Source organism: Mesoplodon mirus, assembly GCF_964341445.2.
Source record: "Mesoplodon mirus genome assembly, chromosome: 12".
NCBI lineage: Eukaryota > Metazoa > Chordata > Mammalia > Artiodactyla > Ziphiidae > Mesoplodon > Mesoplodon mirus.
In genome coordinates this window covers 82272894-82294068 of record NC_138988.1, presented here as the reverse complement: position 1 = coordinate 82294068, position 21175 = coordinate 82272894, and the positions used below count along the sequence as shown (strand labels likewise).

Below are 21175 nucleotides of genomic sequence, written 5' to 3'. Positions count from 1 at the left end.
CTTCCCTTAATTTAAAAACAAAAGAATTATATCTATTTACATTGCCTAGGCTTAAAACAACGTCTTTGATTTTTTGAAATGTGAATCTTGTTATTCAAGGTTTTGTAAAAATGTCAGCCTGTTCCAGTTAGCTGTAACAAAGTTTAGACCATCCAAGTTACTGTTGTTAATGTTAAAAAGTACATAAAACCATTGCTATCACATTTATCCTTGATATTTGTGTCTAATATACTTGTTTAAGTCTGAATTAAAGTCAGTCTATGGCATCATTTCTTCAGTAACTTGGTGTTTATTTGCCAAACATAGAATTTGATTTAAAACTCAATGGGGATTTAATCTTGCACATCAGTGTTTGAACTGGGGGGCAGGGGTTTCATCTTTTTGAGTCTTGGACCACTAAGTTGTAGGTGAGTGTGGGTAGGTGCATTAGGGAAGGAAGAGACTCCTATTAGATTGTTATTTAGTGGCCAAGAACTTCATTTACATGTTCAGGTCAACGGTCTTCTATATCCATACACTTGCCCTCAGTACATCTCAGTGAGTGACAAGTATTAATTAGGGTTACATAAAGCTAAGTAACTGAGGAACAGAGTGCATGGGACTTCCTAAGGTTGAGACTATTAAACTAACTTGTGGTTTGAGTGACTGTTAAGTAGTTCTATGTAACATCATTATGGCCCTTGTTTTTTACTACTTTATTTATTTATTTATTTATTTTTGCGGTACACGGGCCTCTCACTGTTGTGGCCTCTCCCGTTGTGGAGCGCAGGCTCTGGATGCACAGGCTCAGCGGCCATGGCTCACGGGCCCAGCCACTCCGCGGCATGTGGGATCTTCCCGGACCGGGGCACGAACCCGTGTCCCCTGCATCAGCAGGCGGACTCTCAACCACTGAGCCACCAGGGAAGCCCATGGCCCTTGTTTTTACTAGCGCACCAGCGAATGGAAATGTCACACATGTAAACGCGTTTTATTCATATTCTGCTAACAAGCACATTTCATCTCAAAATGATTGTCTTATTTTTCCTCAGAGTTGAACACTTTAAATTTCTTTCCTTCTTTTTTTCTTTTCTTTTCTTTTTTTTCTTTTTCTTTTCTTTCTTTCTTTCTTTCTTTCTTTCTTTTTCTTTTTTTTTTTGGTTGGGGGTATATCCCCTTTAACCAATTATAACTAGAAACTAATATTTCTCATGGGGGAAAAAAACACAGTTTGCACAAACATTTTTGAACATCTATTGTTTATACAATACAATTTAATCAGAGTAAAGTCAGACAGAATTTTCTTGTAGGGGGCAGGGAAGAGTGAGATTGCTAAAGATAAAGCCAGAAAGTCTTGAAGGGTGCTTTGTATTAAACAAAGTTGAGAAACACTATTTTAGAGCAATAGTTCTCAAACAGTTTTGACCCCCAGGGGACATTTGGCAATGTCTGGAGATATTTTTTAACAAGGAGGGGTGGGTTGCTACTGACACCTAATGGGCAGAGACCAAGGATGCTGCTGAATATCCTACAATGCACAAGGTAACCTCCACAACAGAGCGTTACCAGGTTTGAAATGTCAATATCACCAAGGTTTTAGAGGAGTCTAATTATCATTTGATAATATTTGAAGATATAAAATACATACTGGATTGTTCATCTCTATGGAAATTTAGATTTAAAAAAAGACTTCTAGACACATCTGGTTGTGATGTGCCCCTCTTGTAACACACCCCAGGTTAGCTAATTTATGAAGGTGTATCCATGGAAACAACTCTAAGCCAGCTATCCCTCCTGCCCCAACAAAGGTACATGGAGGATAAGGTTTTAACCATTGGCTACAGGTGACAACGGTCCTTACTAAGGCCTTCCTGCTTGGGGCTAGCAATGAGGAAGGAAGCCTAAATCTGAGAGTGAATGTGATGATCTTCTTTTGATCTCCCATGGTCAAGCTTTATTTCAGCAAGGTCACTAATGGCTCCTACATTTTGTTTTTGTTTGTATGTTGGTGCTTGCCAAAATATCAATGAAACAGGCTTTTCTGGCAGACGAGCACTGATTTTTGTCAATTTAATGGTCAGTGTTACTGTCATTTATTTTTTAGTGTCAGAAGACAGTCTACTAGTCTAAAAACTGCCTGGGTGGACTAATCCAACTGTGTTAAGAGCCTTTGAGAACAAAATTCTCAAGCACTCCTGAGGGCAGTTGGATAGACGGAAACCTGTGGGCGACCCGACTTTATCATGGAACTTGAGAACGTTGATTCTGAGGACAAAGAGACATTAAGCTGGGATATTAATGATATGAAACTGCCACAGGTATGTACTTGCTTTAACACCGCCTTCAGCATTTGGCTGTGAAGTCTTGACCGGTAACTTGCTAAGACCTGAAAGGAACTTGATGAGGGTCCCAGCTGGGTAAACACCTCTCCTCCAGAGCTTCAGCTGGACATCTGACTGAGGACTTTTAAGAGGAGGTGCTAAGATCTATGAATTGAGCAACACCTTACCAACCAGACTCACCCGGTTACAGACTGAAGCAAAGAAAATGTTACTTCCCTTCTCTTTCAAAGTTGGCTTGGGGGCTTCCCTGGTGGCGCGGTGGTTGAGAGTCCTCCTGCCAATGCAGGACACACGGGTTCAAGCCCTAGTCTGGGAGGATCCCACATGCCACGGAGCAGCTGGCCCCATGAGCCACAATTACTGAGCCTGTGCGTCTGGAGCCTGTGCTCTGCAACAAGAGAGGCCGCGATAGTGAGAGGCCCGCGTACCGCGATGAGGAGTGGCCCCCACTTGCCACAACTAGAGAAAGCCCTCGCACAGAAACAAAGACCCAACACAGCCATAATAAATAAAATTTTTTTTAAAAAGTTGGCTTGGCTCAGATGGCACCCGCCTGCCAGCTAGTAAAATAAAATCCACGCTAACGTGTTTGTCCATAGATCGACTCTCTGTAATGCACAAGCTCCCATACTACCTTATTTGCTATAGTCATGGGTTTAACCTAAATCTGTCACTGGAATGTCCCAGTGAGAGTGCTCTTCTAGAACTTTTGTAACTAGTACACAGTCCACAGACATGGGGCTCCTCTCCAACTACAGAGTGACTTTCATTTCATGTTTTCTTCGCTTTATCTTTGGCAATTGACTTTTTTTTTTTTGGCTGCCTCGGATCTTAGGTGCGGCGCATGGGCTTTTCGTTGTGGTGCGAGGGCTTCTCTCTAGTTGTGGCATGTGGGTTTTCTCTAAGTTGTGGTGTGAGGGCTCCAGAGCATGTGGGCTCTGTAGTTTGCGGTACGCAGGCTCTCTAGTTGAGGCTCGCGAGCTCAGTAGTTGTGGTGCGTGGGCTTAGTTGCCCCAAGACATGTGGGATCTTAGTTCCCTGACCAAGGATTGAACCCACAACCCCTGCATTGGAAGGCGGATTCCTTACCACTGGACCACCTGGGAAGTCCCAGCAATTGACATTTTAAACTCTTAATTTGGTGGAAAACATTAGTTGTTTTAATTTTTTTTTTTTTGCCACGCCACATGGTATGTGGGGTCTTAGTTCTCTGACCAGGGATTGAACCTGTGCCCCCTGCCATGGAAGCTCAGTCTTAACTGCTGGACCACCAGGGAAGTCCCCGAAGTGTTTCTTTTGTTTCTTTTTATGTTTACCCTTAAATCTCCTCCCGTATTATCTCTGGGTAGGTCTTAGAAAAGCTGGGAAGCACCAAGTATGCCCTACTTTCCATCCATTTAAGGATGGTTCAATACACCACAGCTAAATCATGCAAATATCTATTTTAAGGATTTATCTTTGTAGTTGCTTGTAATTGGTTTACAATAGTTGTAGCTGTTTTAGAGGAAACTTTAAGGTTAATTTTAATTACTCCTGGCTCAGGGACCCATATTCCTAATTCATGATTGCAGCTCTCAAATAGAGAAGATTGGCATCCTCAAAAACAAGAGTTGAAGGAAGCAGGTACATAGATGATTTTGCAAAGTCACATCGTAGAGCAGGAGCTTTAATGGGGTCTACGAATCCTCTGAACTGGCGGGCAACACTGTACTAACGTTTATTTTTTCTGGGACAGAGGATTCATATCATTCATCAAATCTGTAGACAAAAGGAAGAAACACTTCCCTGGAGGGGATCTCAGGGCTCATAAAAGTTCATGTTCCAACATGAATTTTCCAAAACTCAAGCATTCTCAGCTATCCAAGACATTAAAATGAGACATTTACAGTAAAAATACACATTCAATTTTGGAAGTGTATCATTTTTAGTTCGTAGAAAAAGTTTGATTGTTCGTGGAAATAGGTAAGTGCCCTTCAATTTGTTAAATATGCCCAGGAAATGATTAAAAGAGCAAAATAGGGGGCTGCCCTGGTGGCGCAGTGGTTGAGAGTCCGCCTACCGATGCAGGGGAGGCGGGTTCGTGCCCCGGTCCGGGAGGATCCCACATGCTGTGGAGCGGCTGGGCCCGTGAGCCATGGCCGCTGGGCCGGCGTGTCCGGAGCCTGTGCTCCGCAACGGGAGGGGCCACAGCAGTGGGAGGCCCGCGTAGTGCAAAAAAAAAAAAAAAAAAAGAGCAAAATATTCCTTAGTATTTTCTGAGCAGAGTCAACACCATCCTCGTCTGGGTTTATGCTGGCTTTGGAATCGTATCAAGACCTAGTTGAGGTGAAAAATAAAAGGTCTTGGAAGGATTTCCAAGCACAGTAGATTTTATACTTCAAGAGTGTTTCTGAAGGCAGAGTGGTGTATGGTGAGAAGAACAGGGCTAGGAGACCAAGTCCTGGCTTTGAATTCCAGTCTTGCCTCTTTTTATTTGTAGAATTTCACAGGGTGGTTTAGCTTTTCTGAGGCTCCCTTTCCTCGTCTGATGATGAAGTGCTTGCACTATATAGTCTCTTACGGACCCTTTTAGTTCTAAGAGTCTAGGATTCGGTGAACTGAGATTTGGACGACGGCCTGCACCCTAGAATGGGGGCCGGGTGCCAACCACAGGCCCTGGCACGTGTTAAACACAAACGACAAATACGAAATTCACGAATGATTGGCTCTATGGCTTATCTGTGTGACTCTAAACAAATCTATTTTCTTAAGTCTTCATTACTTCCTCTGTAAAATGAAAATAGTAATTCCTTAGATACCCTTCTTAAATGTCTAAGCTGTTTAGAACAAATGTGTTCCCAAAATGTGTTCTGTAGTGTGTAAGTTACAAGGAATTTTAATGGATGCTGTGAAGGAAGAAAAGGACTAAGTTCAATGAAGTTAAGCCAATTTTTTTTTTTTTTTTTTTGGCCACACCGTGCATCACGCAGGATCTTAGTTCTGACCAGGGATCGAACCCGTGCCCCCTGCAGTGGAAGCGCGGAGTCCTAATCACTGGACCGCCAGGGAAGTCCCTAAGCCAATTTCTCTACTGCAGGCATGGTGCCTGTCTTACTGCACTGGCGGCTCTCTCAAGAGGAAGCTGTTGGCATTGTTGCCCTAACACAGTCTTGACTACAGAGCCCTTTTTTCATGGAGCCCCTTGGGTGATGAGTGTGCCTCAGACCATCTGTTTGAGCATTAAAACATATGTTTTAAAGGATTACATCTATAATAACATGCACTGGCTTATTACTATTATACATTTCCCCAATTTCATTCTCTTTCCCACCCATACAAAGAATTTGCAGTTTATTGCTCATATTTTTATATTCTTGCCAGGATTCCTGCGAATTCCTGTAGCTTGTAGACAAATTCCTTTCTTACTAATCCACCCACCTGCTTCAAGTTTTGAGATGGTTACCCGAGTGCTCACTGCATCTTTTGGTCCTGGGAACTCCATAGCCCTTTATACATCCCAGATAGATCAAGATCTATGGGTTAATTTTTGGCAACAGTGAACAATGACATCCTTATCAGGATAGCAGGGGTTTTTGAGTGACAGGGATGTGCAAGACACCATAGCAGGCTCAGGGATACAGGGGCCGTTAAGCTATGTTAACTTTCACAGAAGGGCTCATGATCTTCTGGACCAGTGGAGCAAGATCAGTGTCCAAACAGAGAATCGATGCCGTGTAGAAAAATGCCAGAGGCGCTGAAAGAGGACGTACGTAATTCAGCATGACTCAGGCATGGGGAGCAAGGCAGAACATCTGGCCAAAGGCTCTCTGGACAAGTACATTGTAAAAGGTGAGAGGATTAGGGCAGGTGAAGATAAGAAAATCCAGGCAGAGTAGAGCATTTTGAAGACTGTTCAAAGGCTACATATGGGGAAGCTGTGCACAGGCATTCAGCAAGGGGATCTGGGAGGCTACCGGCGTGAAAGGTGGTTTGGACGCAGGCTATCCTAAGATGATTCAGTTATTTTATTTTTTTATTTTTATTTTTTTAATTTTTTTTTTTTTTTTTTGCTGTACGCAGGCCTCTCACTGCTGTGGCCTCTCCCGTTGAGGAGCACAGGCTCCGGACGCGCAGGCTCAGCGGCCATGGCTCACAGGCCCAGCCGCTCCGCGGCATGTGGGATCTTCCCGGACCGGGGCACGAACCCGTGTCCCCTGCATCGGCAGGCGGACTCTCAACCACTGCGCCACCAGGGAAGCCCTAAAGTAGTACATTTTTTTAAACTTAGCTATTGTTTTTTTTGTTTGTTTGTTTGTTTGTTTGTTTTTGCTGTACGTGGGCCTCTCACTGTTGTGGCCTCTCCCGTTGCGGAGCACGGGCTCCGGACGTGCAGGCTCAGCAGCCATGGCTCACGGGCCCAGCCGCTCCGCGGCATGTGGGATCTTCCCGGACCGGGGCACGAACCTGTGTCCCCCGCATCGGCAGGCAGACTCTCAACCACTGTGCCACCAGGGAAGCCCTATTTTATTTTTAAAAAAAATTTTTAAAGCGTTCTTTTAAAAAAAATTTTTTTTAATTTATTTAATTATTTGGCTGTCCCAGGTCTTAGTTGTGGTGCACAGGATCTTCAATCTTTCTTTGTTGCGGCATACAAACTCTTAGATGCCACATGTGGGATATAGTTCCCTGATCAGGGATCGAACCTGGGCCCCCTGCATTGGGAGCACGGAGCCTTAGCCACTGAACCACCGGGGAAGTCCCGATTCAGTTTTTTTGTTTGTTTGTTTGTTTGTTTTCGGTACACGGGCCTCTCACTGTTGTGGCCTCTCCCATTGCGGAGCACAGGCTCCGGACACGCAGGCTCAGCGGCCATGGCTCACGGGCCCAGCCGCTCCGCGGCATGTGGGATCTTCCCGGACTGGGGCACGAACCCGTGTCCCCTGCATCGGCAGGCGGACTCTCAACCACTGCGCCACCAGGGAAGCCCCAGTTATTTTTTTAAAGGCAGTGGGAAGCCGTTAGGCTTGTTGAGCTGGAAAGCATCATGATCAGATCGAGGGCTTGGACGGTCTCTTGCCCTCACTACATCATCCCTCCCTGGATTTGTTTCATGTGCTCTTCTCCCTTCTTTAAGCTGCATGTATGTCTTCATAAATCTTCATCCGCTCATTTCTGATCCCTTGTCTAGCTTCTGGTTATTTTGATACCACTTCTCCTTTATCCAGCCTCCACGGAGTCAGCCCAGAACTGCAGGCACTTAACTTACTCAAAACCATCATTGAGGGCTTCCCTGGTGGCGCAGTGGTTGAGAGTCCGCCTACCGATGCAGGGGACACAGGTTCGTGCCCCAGTCTGGGAAGATCCCACATGCTGCGGAGCGGCTGGGCCCGTGAGCCATGGCCGCTGAGCCTGCGCGTCCAGAGCCTGTGCTCCGCGACGGGAGAGGCCACAACAGTGAGAGGCCCGCGTACAGCCAAAAAAAAAAACCATCATTGATAAAAGCCTCTTTATTCCAGACCAATGTAATACACCAATTTTGCTTTCCCTTCCTATTCCATTAAACTACATTTGCATATTAAAAGTTCAAATATAATTGCTTTAGGGTTTGCTTGGTCCAAGCAGCAAATGTCTGGGGTTGGGTTAGTCTTACCTTTATTAAAAATGTTCACTACATGGTTCATTACACGGATACTTCTTACTAATACTGATTATTAATACTTGGGAGCCATGAACCCCTAAGAAATTTATTTTTTTTTTCCTGGTTGAAAATCAGGAAGAAAACCAATTCCTTTTTCTCCTAAATAGTACCCACTGAGCAGGGAGATGGAAGCAGCCACTCTTCTCCCAGCATCTGCCAGGTTCTCTGAGCAGAAGCACAAGGTGTTCCAATAGCCCCATAGCAGACAAACACCCCGAATCATTCTGTTCATGAACATGAGCAGTTTCCAGATGAAACCCATGACCAAAGCCACACCAAGCCATTAACTCACACAATTCCAAAGTTTAAGTGTACTTTTTGCAGAGAAAACCTAAAACTATACATAGGCTAAACATAAATACAGGGCCACCTGCAGCTTGGAGAATGAACCCCAAAGAGGCCACGTCTCTGATGAGTTCATTCCTGGACCGTGATTTTAACCAGTACAATTTCCTTTGCCTCAATCTTAGGAGCAAAGGTGAATCTTTGAGCTTGTACTGTGAACTTGTGTGGATAAATGTAATCAGAACAAGCTAGGTGTAATCAGATGTGTCTTGACACTAGGGAGCTAAGGGGTAAACCAGATTCTGGATTTCTGGTCAATTATTATCTGACTGCATGATTAGGTCACTTTGTTGTTGGTCTGACGGGGACACTCGTGACTTTGTCCTCTTTGTCCAGCATTGTTCTTGATCTCAAGGTCATTTGAACTCTCTGGGACAGTTCCATGTATATGGACCCCGTGGTCATTGGGTCCCCCCACTTTTGGGACCAGAATTCTTCTGCTACCCTGTGCTTCTGGGGTCATGAGGTTGGTAACAGAGACTCTCCCTGGGTGCCCAGGAGGTCTCTTGCTTAGCTGGGTGGAGTTGGAAAGGAAAGGGAGAAAAGAAAAGAGGAGGTAACAGAGTTTGAAAGCTGGGGCACTCTGTTCCACCTTAGTGTTGTCTGAACAAATAAGGAACTTTTTCTCCTGCATCTTGACCATTTAACAAAGGTAGGAAATTGTAAGATTAGTCAAAGGAGTAATGCTTAACTCAAAAGCATTTTGTTGATGAATTTCTCCCTTTGAAAACACTTAGAGTTGGGTTTCCAGTTGACTCGGAGAGATAAGTTCCTGAAAAGTTGAAGGTAAATCAAAATGCTGGAGGAATTTTTTTTTCTGTATTCCATAAGTAACGTCTAATTTTTTCCTCTCTCTGGTTTGCTTAAACGTGTATCTGTTTGCTAGCCCGGTTTTATTTGGAAACATTTATTTACAAGGAATTAATAAGCTATTCTTTTTTTTTTTTTTTTTTTTGCGGTACGCAGGCCTCTCACTGTTGTGGCCTCTCCCGTTGCGGAGCACAGGCTCCGGACGCGCAGGCTCAGCGGCCATGGCTCACGGGCCCAGCCGCTCCGCAGCATGTGGGATCTTCCCAGACTGGGGCACGAACCCGTGTTCCCTGCATTGGCAGGCGGACTCTCAACCACTGCGCCACCAGGGAAGCCCAATAAGCTATTCTTATTAAAGAAAACCTGGCAGATCATTGCTTTACATTAGAATAGATTATATTCCAAGGGAAAAATCAAATTTAATATAATAACATGATAATGTAAATATTTTTGATACCTTATTTCAGAATTTTGATTTTAATTCATTAGTTTTATGTAATAGTGTATATTTAATTCTTAAGTTACCCTATTAAAACTTCAAGTAGTTAAATAAATTAGAATGAAGGGAGGATGAAGGGTGCTCTGATTGCACAGGGCAGCGGTCCCCAACCCTTTTGGCACCAGGGGCCGGTTTTGTGGAAGACAATTTTTCCATGGACAGGGGTGGGGGATGGGGGGCAGGTGGGAGTGTGGGCATATGGTTCAGTTAGTAATGTAAGTGCTGGCGAGTGATGGGGAGTGGCAGATGAAGCTTTGCTCACTCGCCGGCCTCTCACCTCATCCTGTGCGGCCCGGTTCCTAACAGGCCAAGGACCAGTACCGGTTCACGGCCTGGGTGTTGGGGACCCCTAGCATCGAGTTTCAAAGATTTTGAGTGAGTTAGAGGATTAAGTCTCTTAGGGAAAGAAACTACATACATAAGGCCCAGAAATATTCATTAAACCCCCAATGACATTACCCATGAGATTATAAAATATAAATTTGTTATATTTACACGTTGGAGACCTTAAGAATATTCCCTTTAAATTATAAACTTCTTAACCAAGAGGAAAAACAAAGAGTTACTCATGAAAAGTTAGAAATTAAAATAAACAGAAGATCTGAAAAGAAAAAAATGTTTTGTGGGGATTTGCTAAACAAGATTAAGAAATAATTATTCTTCCTTTGAAAATTTTACTCTCTAGTGCCTTAAATTTGGGAGCTTTTCAGAGTTCCTTATCATTCATTGACACCTGGGTTCCTTTGCATCACTGGAATCTGGGTTTTCTCATAACTGCAATGTCAAAAAATGTCAAAAATCTCACTAAGCATCCAGGTCAAAAGACTGGTCATAAATAAATAGCCAAGAGAATATCTTGATGTAAATACACTTACTCCTAAGTAATTTTCTTGAGGTCATACTTTGTCAATCTTTACTGCATTATTTTTTTTTTTTTTTTTTTTTTTTTTTTTTTTTTTTTTTGCAGTACGCGGGCCTCTCACTGTTGTGGCCTCTCCCGTTGCGGAGCACAGGCTCCGGACGCGCAGGCTCAGCGGCCATGGCTCACGGGCCCAGCCGCTCCGCGGCATGTGGGATCTTCCCAGACCGGGGCACGAACCCGTGTCCCCTGCATCGGCAGGCAGACTCTCAACCACTGCGCCACCAGGGAAGCCCATTACTGCATTATTAATGGAACTGGAAAACTAAGGTACCAGTGGAGGAGCTGTTGAAAAAAAAAAAACTTAACAGACCTTGGAATGTAGAATGTTTTGTGGGCTTTAAAACAAACCTCAACAATGCTAAAATAATCAAAAACACAGAATGTGTTCTCCCACTACAATGGATGCAAACTAGAAATTAATAGCAAAAGGCAACAGGAAAATCTGTAGATACATGGAAACTAAACAATATATTTCTAAATAATCCATCAAAGAGGAAACCTCAGAGGGAGATCAAAATATACATTAACCTGAGAGAGAGAAAAAAGACAGTAGAGCTCATTTCTTCCTCCACAGGCAGGGAGTGCTTGCTTTAACTGGAGTGTTTGAGCCGCTCTCACAGACACTGTCGTTCCTCCTGGTTGGTGGAATTTATGCCACTGACCAGCCTGAAGGGACCCCTCACCTTTAAAACATGAAAATCTCAGCTTTCCTTCAAGTCCATCTCACCCTTTTCTCTGCTGCCCTGACAACTGTGCTTTGTATTTGAAGAATTCAAATCCTCAGTCCAAATTGCTAAAGGTCCATATTTTAACATTTTAACCGACATTTTTATTCTTTCAGAAGATAAAATATTATGTTTTCTGTGGCATTTCTGTGGCAGAAGACAAGAGAGCACTATTTAGAGCTTTAGGCCAGAAGGAAGAGAAGAGAAGGGGGTGGAGGAAGGAGACAGGGCTGCCTGCGGGGTTGCCTGAGGTCTTCTCCTCACCCCGGGCATTGAGTCTTGTCCAGCTCAGAATTACCAGGGAAGTCGGGGAGAGAGGGAAAGAACTGGAAAAAACAGCTCATTCAGCATCTTGGCCTGGCCAGGCCTCTTTCCTAGACACTCGACTGTAATTGCCCAATGGACCAGAGGGGACTCCTCCGGACGCCATCTCCCTTCTTCCTGCCCTTTTCGAGCAGCATTCCCTTCCCAAGCCACAGGGCAGCACCAGAGGGGCATTGTCACTGCTCTGAGAAAGAAGGTCACTAACAAGATCTGCACCAATTAAGCTTTTGTTTTATAGGGGCTTGGACTCCTGTCTTGCATTTGGCTTAACAAGGTTTAGAGCATGAAGTGACCTCTCTGGGGGTCATCTCTGTCCTAAAAGCTGGTGGCCCTCACAATCATACTGGCTGGTGTGTGTGGCCCCAGATCTGACAGAGTAACAGCTAACACTGATGTGGAACTTGCTGTGTGCCAGGCACTGGTTTTATTTTGTTTTTAAAAATTGAAGTATAGGGCTTCCCTGGTGGCGCAGTGGTTGAGAGTCCACCTGCCGATGCAGGGGACACGGGTTCGTGCCCCGATCCCGGAAGATCCCACATGCCGCGGAGCGGCTGGGCCCGCGAGCCATGGCCGCGGAGCCTGTGTGTCCGGAGCCTGTGCTCCGCAACGGGAGAGGCCACAACAGTGAGAGGCCCGCGTACAGCAAAAAAAAAAAAAAAAAATTGAAGTATAGTTGATTTACAATGTTGTGTCTGGTATGCAGCAAAGTGATTCATATATATACATATATATGTGTATATATATTCTTTTTCATGTTCTTTTCCATTATGGTTTATTACAGGATATTGAATACAGTTCCCTATGCCAGACACTGTTTTTTTTTAAATATTTATTTATTTTATTTATTTATTTTATTTATTTTTTTGGCTGTGTCGGGTCTTAGTTGTGGCACGTGGGATCTTCGTTGAGGCACGTGGGATCTTTCGTTACAGCGCGCGGGCTTCTCTCTAGTTGTAGCATGTGGGTTTTCTCTCTCTAGTTGTGGCATGCAGGCTCCAGGGTATGTGGGCTCTGTACTGCAGCACATGGGCTCTCTCACTGAGGCACACGAGCTCAGTAGTTGTGGCGCGTGGGCTTAGTTGCCCCGCGGCATGTGAGATCGTAATTCCCCGACCAGGGATCTAACCCACGTCCCCTACATTGGAAGATGGATTCTTTACCACTGGACCACCAGGGAAGTCCCTGTTTTTGTTTTTGTTTTCTTTTCCACTATAGTTTATTACAAGATATTGAATATAGTCCCCTGTGATATACAGTAGGATCTTGCTGTTTATTATATATATGGTAGTTTATACCTGCTAATCCCAAACTCCTAGTTTATCCACCCATCCCCCCTTTGGTAACCATAAGTTTGTTTTCTATGTCTGTAAGTCTATTTCTGTTTTGTAAATAAGTTCATTTGTATCTTTTTTTTTTTTTAGATTCCACATATAGGTGATATCATATGGTATTTGCCTTTCTCTCACTTTCTTCACTTAGTATGATAATCTCTAGGTCCATCCATCTTGCTGCAAATGACATTATTTCATTCCTTTTTATGGCTGAGTAATATTCCATTGTATAGATATACTACATCTTCTTCATCCATTCATCTGTCGATGGACACTTAGGTTGCTTCCACGTCTTGGCAGTTGTGAATAGCAGGCACTGTTTTGAATGCTCTGTGTGTGCTAACTCGTTCAGTCTTTCTTCACAACATCCCTGTCAGGCAGGTAATCCTGTGACCTCCATCTCACAGAGCAGGAAGTGGAGCCCTGAGAGGGAAGGAACTATTGTAAGGCCCTCACCCAAGGCCTTCACAGGCTGTGCTCTTACCAGGGGCTGGTAAGCTCTCTGTGAAGGGCCAGATAGGAAATATTTTAGGCTTTGTGGACCATACAGTCTTGGCTGCGACTACTGGACTCTGCCATGGTGTGTAAATGTATCCACAGACAACACTTGAATGAACATGGCTGGGTTCCAATAAAACTTGATTTATGAAAACAGGCATTGGGCTGGATTAGGCCCATGGCCCTAGTTTTCAGACCACAACTCTTTGCTATTAACTAGAACTACCTCTCGTGTACATAAAACCTCTCATTTTTATTTCCTCAGACCCACCTCAGTTCCCATGGAGTTCTGTACAAATGACAACTATCATTAATTATATAAAATTTACAGTTCACAACACATCTGCTCTCCACAGTACTTTTGTGAAGCATGTTTTATCAATGTCCCCATTTTAGAGAAGAGCAAAATTCGGCTTCAGAGACAGTCACCTGCCCTGAGTCTCATGTTACAAAGTTCTTTGGCATGTTCTAAACTTGAAATCTAACTGAAGAGACACCTGAGTTGCTTTTCCATCCTAATGATGTTTGCTTTTTTTCCTTCTCAAACGTCTTGTCTTTCCTTTCTCATATCCTATGCTGTGTCTTCTTGTTGGGGAAGCAAAGCAGAGGCACCCTGATCTCTCTTCCTGGAGCTTCTAGAATCTTCTACCATAACCTTCTATAATCTTCTTGCTGAAAATGTTCTTATACCAAGGCTCTGGAAGCTACGGGGGTGGGCACGGCCTAAGTTTGACTACTGAGACCCCTTAATGATTCTCACCCTAAGAATCTGTCAAACGCCACATCCTTTTGAGCCACAACTTCAGTGACTAACATTTATTCTGAGCTCCCTCCAGGCTAGGTGCTGTGCTAAGTAATTTTTATATATTATCCTATTTAATTCTCAGACCCACTTGAGGTAGGCAGGTCTAGTTAGTTAGCCCTATTATGCAGGTAAAGAAACTGAGACACAGAAAGCTAAATAACTTATGCTGTAAGGACTGACTATCCTGTGTCTCTGCCCACTCAAAGGAGAGTTTAGTTAGGTATTCATGGGCAGGGAATTGTGCCCGTCCTGGCAAGAACACAGACGTTTCCAGTCAAAGTAAACTCTTCCTCACCCCTCTGCCCTGTTTGAGGCGCATGAACATGAGTGCAGAGCAAAGGGGAGAAAATCTCCACGGGGGAGAAAGCGGCTCTCCAGCCTTCCACCGCGTATCTCAGGTGGCTTCGTATAAACCCTCTGCTTTCCCAACAAGGTAACCACCGCCCCGCGAGAGACATTATCTCACTGCCCCACCCCAGTGCCGTCCACTGTCATTGTGCAAGAACACAATCATGTTACTTCACCTCCAACATTCTCAGTGAGACGGTCCTCACTCTTATCACCAAAGGCTAGAGAAACATCAATCGGGGTAGAGGGGCGGCATCACAACTCACTCTGGTCCAGGGAGCAGCTGTTGGGTGGACCCAGGAATCACGTGCTCGCGGCTGCGCTGTGCGTGCTCAGACCCTCACGGCGGAGTGAAATCCAGCTTGGTCTTTGCTAGAGGTCTCGCGCCCAGCTCTCAAGCGCCAAAAGCAGCTTTAAGCACAGTGGTGTTTTCCAGCTGAAACTATAATAATAGTCTTTGTGTTTTCATCAGAATGTGAAAAAGACGGACTGGTTCCAGGAATGGCCAGATGCCTACGAGAAGCACATCTACAGCTCGGAGGACAGGAATGCGCAGCGGCACATGAGCAGCTGGGCCATGCGCAACACCAACAATCACAACTCCCGCATCCTCAAGAAGTCCTGCCTGGGCGTGGTGGTCTGCAGCCGCGACTGCCTCGTCGCTGAGGGCCGCAAGGTCTACCTGAGGCCTGCCATCTGCGACAAGGCCCGGCAGAAGCAGCAGAGTGAGTGGGGCTCCTGCCCCGAGGGGCCACGACATCCCCGCACCCCCCAAGGGCCCATCCTTCGCCCTGGAGGGTGGCGGAGACCAAGGCCGGTCCTTTAGGTTATCTTAAGAAGAGCCAGCCAGCTCCCTGGGCTCCGGTATCCGTCCCAAAGACCTGCCACGCCCAGGGCACCCAGCATTAACCTCCCTCGGGTTAAGACGCCTGACTCGGGCCTCTGTTAAAAGGAAGACACATCACTTAGGGAACTAACAGTAATTCACCAACACACCCACCTAACGTTTAAGAGAAAGTTGTGTATCACGCTTGCCACCTCACATCTTGGGGAATGGGGTCCCCAAAATGATCTCAGTGAGTGCTTTGATCTGGAGTGGGAGCCGGGACTGACTCTGAGGTTAGACTCAATTCCATGCCATTTAGGGTCATGCCATAATCACATGCTGAGATAATTCTTCATTTTGTTTTTTTATCATATTCATCAGATTGTGAAATAGATGCGTTTGGCATTCCCTGTGCCTTGCCCACTTCAGACCTCAAGTTACTTCATGTTCTTTCCTTGTAATTTGTTTTCAAAACTTGCTCTCAGGGCAGGATCTGGTATCAGTCATTTACACTTTAGTGAAACTTTAGTAGCTGCGTTCTCTCCGTCATGTGGCTTTGGTCCTTGACCCTTAGTTCTAATTGTGAAGTGAAAGAATTTTTTTCTGCTTCTCTACGAAGAATTTCAAGTATCAGTAAATAAGGAGGGAGGGATTTTTTTTTTTTTTTTTTTTTGCTCAAAGGAGCTCTCCCCTGTCCTGTAATATATCCCACCCTGTAGGCAACTGCTTCCTCTACCACGTGTGAGAGTGACCTGTGCTGCTTTGGTGGTCTGGCCTCCTAGGCTCAGGGGTCATGCCCAGTGTATGAAAGCCTATAAAACTGTGCCCAGGTGGAATATTTGCCACCCAGGAACCTGAAATCAGCAGGGCTGCACAGACGCAGGTCACCTTCCTGAGTCACCTTCCTCTGCTCCTTTGTAGGGAAACACTGTCCCAACTGCGATGGGCCCCTGAAGCTCATTCCCTGCCGAGGCCACGGGGGCTTTCCTGTCACTAACTTCTGGAGGCACGACGGACGCTTCATATTTTTCCAGGTTGGATTTGAGTTAGAGATTCCATTTCTCTTTAATTCAGGAACTCTTCACAGAGGCACAGAGGACCAGCAGGAGTTTCCTCCAGGAAATGCACAGGTGGAGGGGAGCCTGCACCCTCCCTGGGGGACCCTCTGGGCGAGCAAACGTCTATACCCCAAACCTTGAGAGAGAAGTCAGGGGCTGGAGCCCAGGACAGGGGCGGCTGCCCCTGCCTCAGGCTCCGAAGGGGATGCTGCGGTCAATAATCTGCTTAGGCAAGCACTGGCCTTCCACAGACCCAGCTCTGTAAACATGGACACATTGCTTTACTCCCCTAAGCCCCAGTTTTCTGTAAAACGTGGTGTTAAGAAGTCCTCATGGGGGAGGTGGTAGAAACAGTGGCCTCTGACAGTTGGACTGCCTGGGTTTGAGTCCGTGCTAAACCTGTCTCTGAAAAGAAAATGTTCTGATGTGTAGGGTTTTCCAGTTTCTGGGATATAACTATTCCCATCATGGCTGATATCAAGCCATTTTTTTTGTTTGTTTGTTTGAAAAAGCTAATTATTTTACTATATATTCTTTCTTACTACTTATACGATCATAAGATTGAACATGGAGTTTCATGGCAAAGCACATGGCAAAGCTTGAAAGAGGTTCTCTGGAAAGCTGTCTTTGGTAGAAGTGTGCAAGATGAGCTGAAGTTTTCTCTCCCTTCTTTCCTCTGTTAATTCGGTTTCTTCACCAAATATATTTTTTAATTTTAATTTTATTGGAGTATAGTTGATTTACAATGTTGCGTTAGTTTCAGGTGTACAGCAAAGTGTCAAGCTGTTTTTACAACCAGCTCACAAATTCCTGAATGGCCAACAGTTGGCTTTTGGCCTGGCTGGCTCTGGCACACTTTGAATCCTAGCTCCCGCACGGACTAGGGGAGGTTTCCCAGGTGGTATAACCCCTCCATGCCTCCTGGGAAGGATGATAATGGTATAGCCCTTACAGCCTTGTGCTGAAGGTTCAGGGAGAATTATGTAATCAGCATTACTTGTCATCACTGTGAATGTGACTTGGCCAGGCTGGGGAGAGACAGCACGCAAGGAAGGAGCATCGTCAGCAAAAGCAGATGGGCAAGCGGGAGAGTGCATGGGGGCCTTGGGAGGATCTTAAAAGGATGCTCCACCAAGGGGGAAAGGGTGGGGGGTGGGATGAATTGGGAGATATATATATCTCCATATACATATCTCCCATATATATTGACATATATACACTATTTTTTATACTATTGATACTATGTATAAAGTAGATAACTAATAAGAACCTATTGTATAGCACAGGGAACTCCACTCAATGCACTGTGGTGACCTAAATGGGAAGGAAATCCAGAAAAGTGGGGATATATATATACATATAGCTGATTCACTTTGCTGTACAGTAGAAACTAACACAACATTGTAAAGTTGCTATACTCCAATAAAAATTAATTAAAACCAAAAAAAAGGTTGCTCCAATCTTGTCTTAGTAGTGAACTGCAGTAATACCCAGTCCGATGGCAGGGCACAGGATAAAGCTTTACACACCGTGAAGTGCATCTAGTTATTTATTTCACTGCTTCATCTCCTCTAAGTCAAAGGGAGAGCATGACCATCCAAAGCCAGAAACCAAATTGGAAGCCGAGGCCAGAAGAGCAATGAAGAAAACGCACTCTGCATCTTCCTCTGTCTCCTCGAAGATGAAACAGGGCCCACAGATAAAGGTAACCTTGCCCCATGAAGCTTCAAAACGTACGACGACTTGCCATCCCTGTGGTGGCGGCAGTAGATTTCCCTGTCCCTTACCTACAAATGAAGCCGAAAATTACATACCTTCAGGCTCACCCGTGAGTCAGCCTCTGCCAAAGAAGCTGAATCTGTGGGTTTCCTCTTAATTTCTACCATCTTTGTAGCATGCCCTCAACTGTAAAGTCCATAGAATTTCAGAACCGTCTTCCCTACTACAATTAAAAAGAGACTCGAATCAGCACTTAACCTATGTCTGGCACTCTGTATTTCTGATAGAACCAAAATGAAATGATCTGCACAAAATATGAGCCTCGTGCTTTTTCATTCTTCCCTAAAGCAGATGATTTCCTTAGCGCACTCCACCAAGATGAAATAACCAGGCAGTTTCTGAGAACAGTGCTCATCCAGGGATGTGGGGATGGAGGCTTCTTCCCGCAGTCAAACTGTGATGTGAAGTTCATGGCTTTATGGGTGTCATACTGTAGGTTTGTGGGTTTGTCTGCTTAATAGTGTTACTAATTCCTCTACTTTTTCTACTGTCCAATGTTCCACATTTCAGGAGTACAGAAATGAAGCCAGTCCATCCCTGGAGGCTCTAAAGTACCTTAAGAAGAAAAATTGTAATTTGAGTCTCTTGTAGGGAAATAGGAACCCCTGAATCCCAATGACCAGTCTTATCCCATCTCCCAGCCCTGGGAGAAGTTGAAGGGTATTTCCTCCCACTCACCCTACCTGGTCACAGTCTCTCCAACCCCATCGGTCGATAGTTTTACCTAAATAAGAGGATAACTTAATTCTCAACCAGATTCTTTTCTTGCGATTAACTGGAGGGCAATATACTTTCTCCACTGATAAAAATAAATTGACCACCTCGTATTCCAGAGATCTACAATTTAACAAAATGAGTTCAAAGTCTCTTGAGAAAAAAAATAAGCCCTGGTCTCATGGAATCCACACAGCACTAAAAAATAGAAAAAAGTCAAGGAGGGAAATGAGGTTCCCCTGAGAGTTATACTGAGGATAAAGTAAAACTTTGAAGATAAAGTTTGATTTTTCTCAAATAGCCCCTTACAAGTTTCTCACAGAGTCAGTTAGGATATCAGACTTGGGTTTAAGGAGAAACATTTTAAACACACTCCTGTCTGAGTAAAGGGCAATTCGGCCCTTCCTGGTTGGTCAGATTTCAAACGGAAATGGCAGCAGCCTTTATTTAGTTCTTCCAGGCCTTGGGTGCTTGTGCAAAGTCCTGTGTGTGTTTGTGCTTCAGGTATGCAAGGAATGAAGAAAATCTGAAGAGCACTTATTTGTGCAGGGTCACTCGTGAGTGTCTGGGGTAGTTAGGTCAGTTTAACTTATTAACATGAGTTTTCTGTTTCCTTTCCAGCCTCTTCCAGGTGCAACACAAAGTTGGGAAAGTTTAACTTGGTCTTTCCAGGAAGGTGTCCAATTGCCTAGTAGTTACAGTGGACATTTAATAGGTAACGCTCCCCAGCAGAAGGCCCTGAATGATGGCTCATCCTTCTCTGAGAGTTATGCTTTGGGGAGAACCTCTGACCCCAGAGACTCCACTCCCACCTTGGGCCCCACTCAGCTCTACGAGAAACGCGATTTGTCCAATAGTCGGGTCTCCAGCAGCCAGGACCTGCTTCAGCCTCCTGTCTCTGGAGTCTTCTCTGATTACAGTGATCTGCAAACATGGAATAAGAATGTTGCTTTGGGGAGAAATCCTTCCAATGACAACAGTTGTCCCAGTTACCCTTTTCCTCTGACCAGCTGGCCTTACGACTTCTCCCCTTCCCAGAGCTCTTCAGAACCCTTTCTCCAGCAGATTCCTATGGAATCACCAGCAGCCAAAACTAGCTGTCACTCCTTCTGGCCAAATCAAGGGGGTGAACTTTATGAAGAGAAGGTGCATGTGGATTTTAACAGCTACCACCCTTCCACCACTTGCCTTTCACCTCAGGAAGACCCCTTACTCCTCACCTACACCTCTCAGCCCCATCATCAATATTCTCTGACTGGCAAGAGCAGCAAATGGGATTTTGATGAAGAAATGAGGTACATGGGTTTGGATCACTGCAACAACGAAATGCTTCTAAACCTCTGTCCTTTAAGATGATCCAAATCGGGAGACTTGTGCACTGCCGGTGGAAATGTCATTTCGTGCAGCCTCTGTGGAAAACAGTATGGAGGTTCCTCAAAAAATTAAAAGTAGAACTACCATATGATCCAGCAATCCCACTTCTAGGTATATATCTGAAGGAAATGAAATCACTATCCCGAAGAGTTATCTGCACCACCATGTTCATTGCAGCATTATTTACAATAGCCAAGACATGGAAACAACCTAAGACAGATGAATGGATAAAGACAATGTGGTGTGTATATATATATATACACAATGAAATACTATTGAGCCATAAAAAAACAGGAATCACATCATTTACAACAACACAGATAGACCTTGAGGGCATTATGCTAAGTGAAATAAATCAGAGAAGGAAAGACAAATACTGTATGAACTCGCTTACATGTGGATAATTTAAAAACCCGAACTCATAGAAATAGAGATCAGATTTGTGGTTGCCAGAGGCAGAGGGTGATGGGTGGGAGAACTAGGTGAAAGTGATCAAAAGGTAGAAACATCCAGTTTTAGATAAATAAGTTCTGGAGATGTAATGTACACCATGGTGACTATGGTTAACAACGCCATATTGTATATTTGAAAGTTAAGAAGAGAATGGATCTTAAAAGTTCTCATTACAAGGAAAAAAAATATAACTGTGTGGCGATGGATATTAACCACTCTTATTGTGGTAAACATTTTGCACTATATACATATATCAGGGCATTATGTTGTACACCTTAAACTTATACAAGGTTATATGTCAGTGATATCTCAATAAAATTATATCTCAGTAAAACTGGGGGAGAAAAAATGACTGAAATCTTTTAT

At 44.5% G+C, this 21175-nt stretch overlaps 1 protein-coding gene across 1 annotated transcript; it reads left to right on the top strand.

Annotated features, from left to right (window-relative positions):
• Nucleotides 1–2222: 2222 nt before the first annotated feature.
• Nucleotides 2223–20425, top strand: GCM1 (glial cells missing transcription factor 1; the record flags this gene model as incomplete). The annotated part of the gene is made up of 5 exons (XM_082639544.1): nucleotides 2223–2297; nucleotides 15078–15330; nucleotides 16353–16465; nucleotides 18066–18194; nucleotides 19604–20425. The coding sequence occupies 5 exons, from the start codon at nucleotides 2223–2225 to the stop codon at nucleotides 20336–20338; spliced, it is 1305 nt and encodes a 434-aa protein (XP_082495670.1). The 3' UTR covers nucleotides 20339–20425.
• Between the last annotated feature and the right edge of the window lie 750 nt (nucleotides 20426–21175).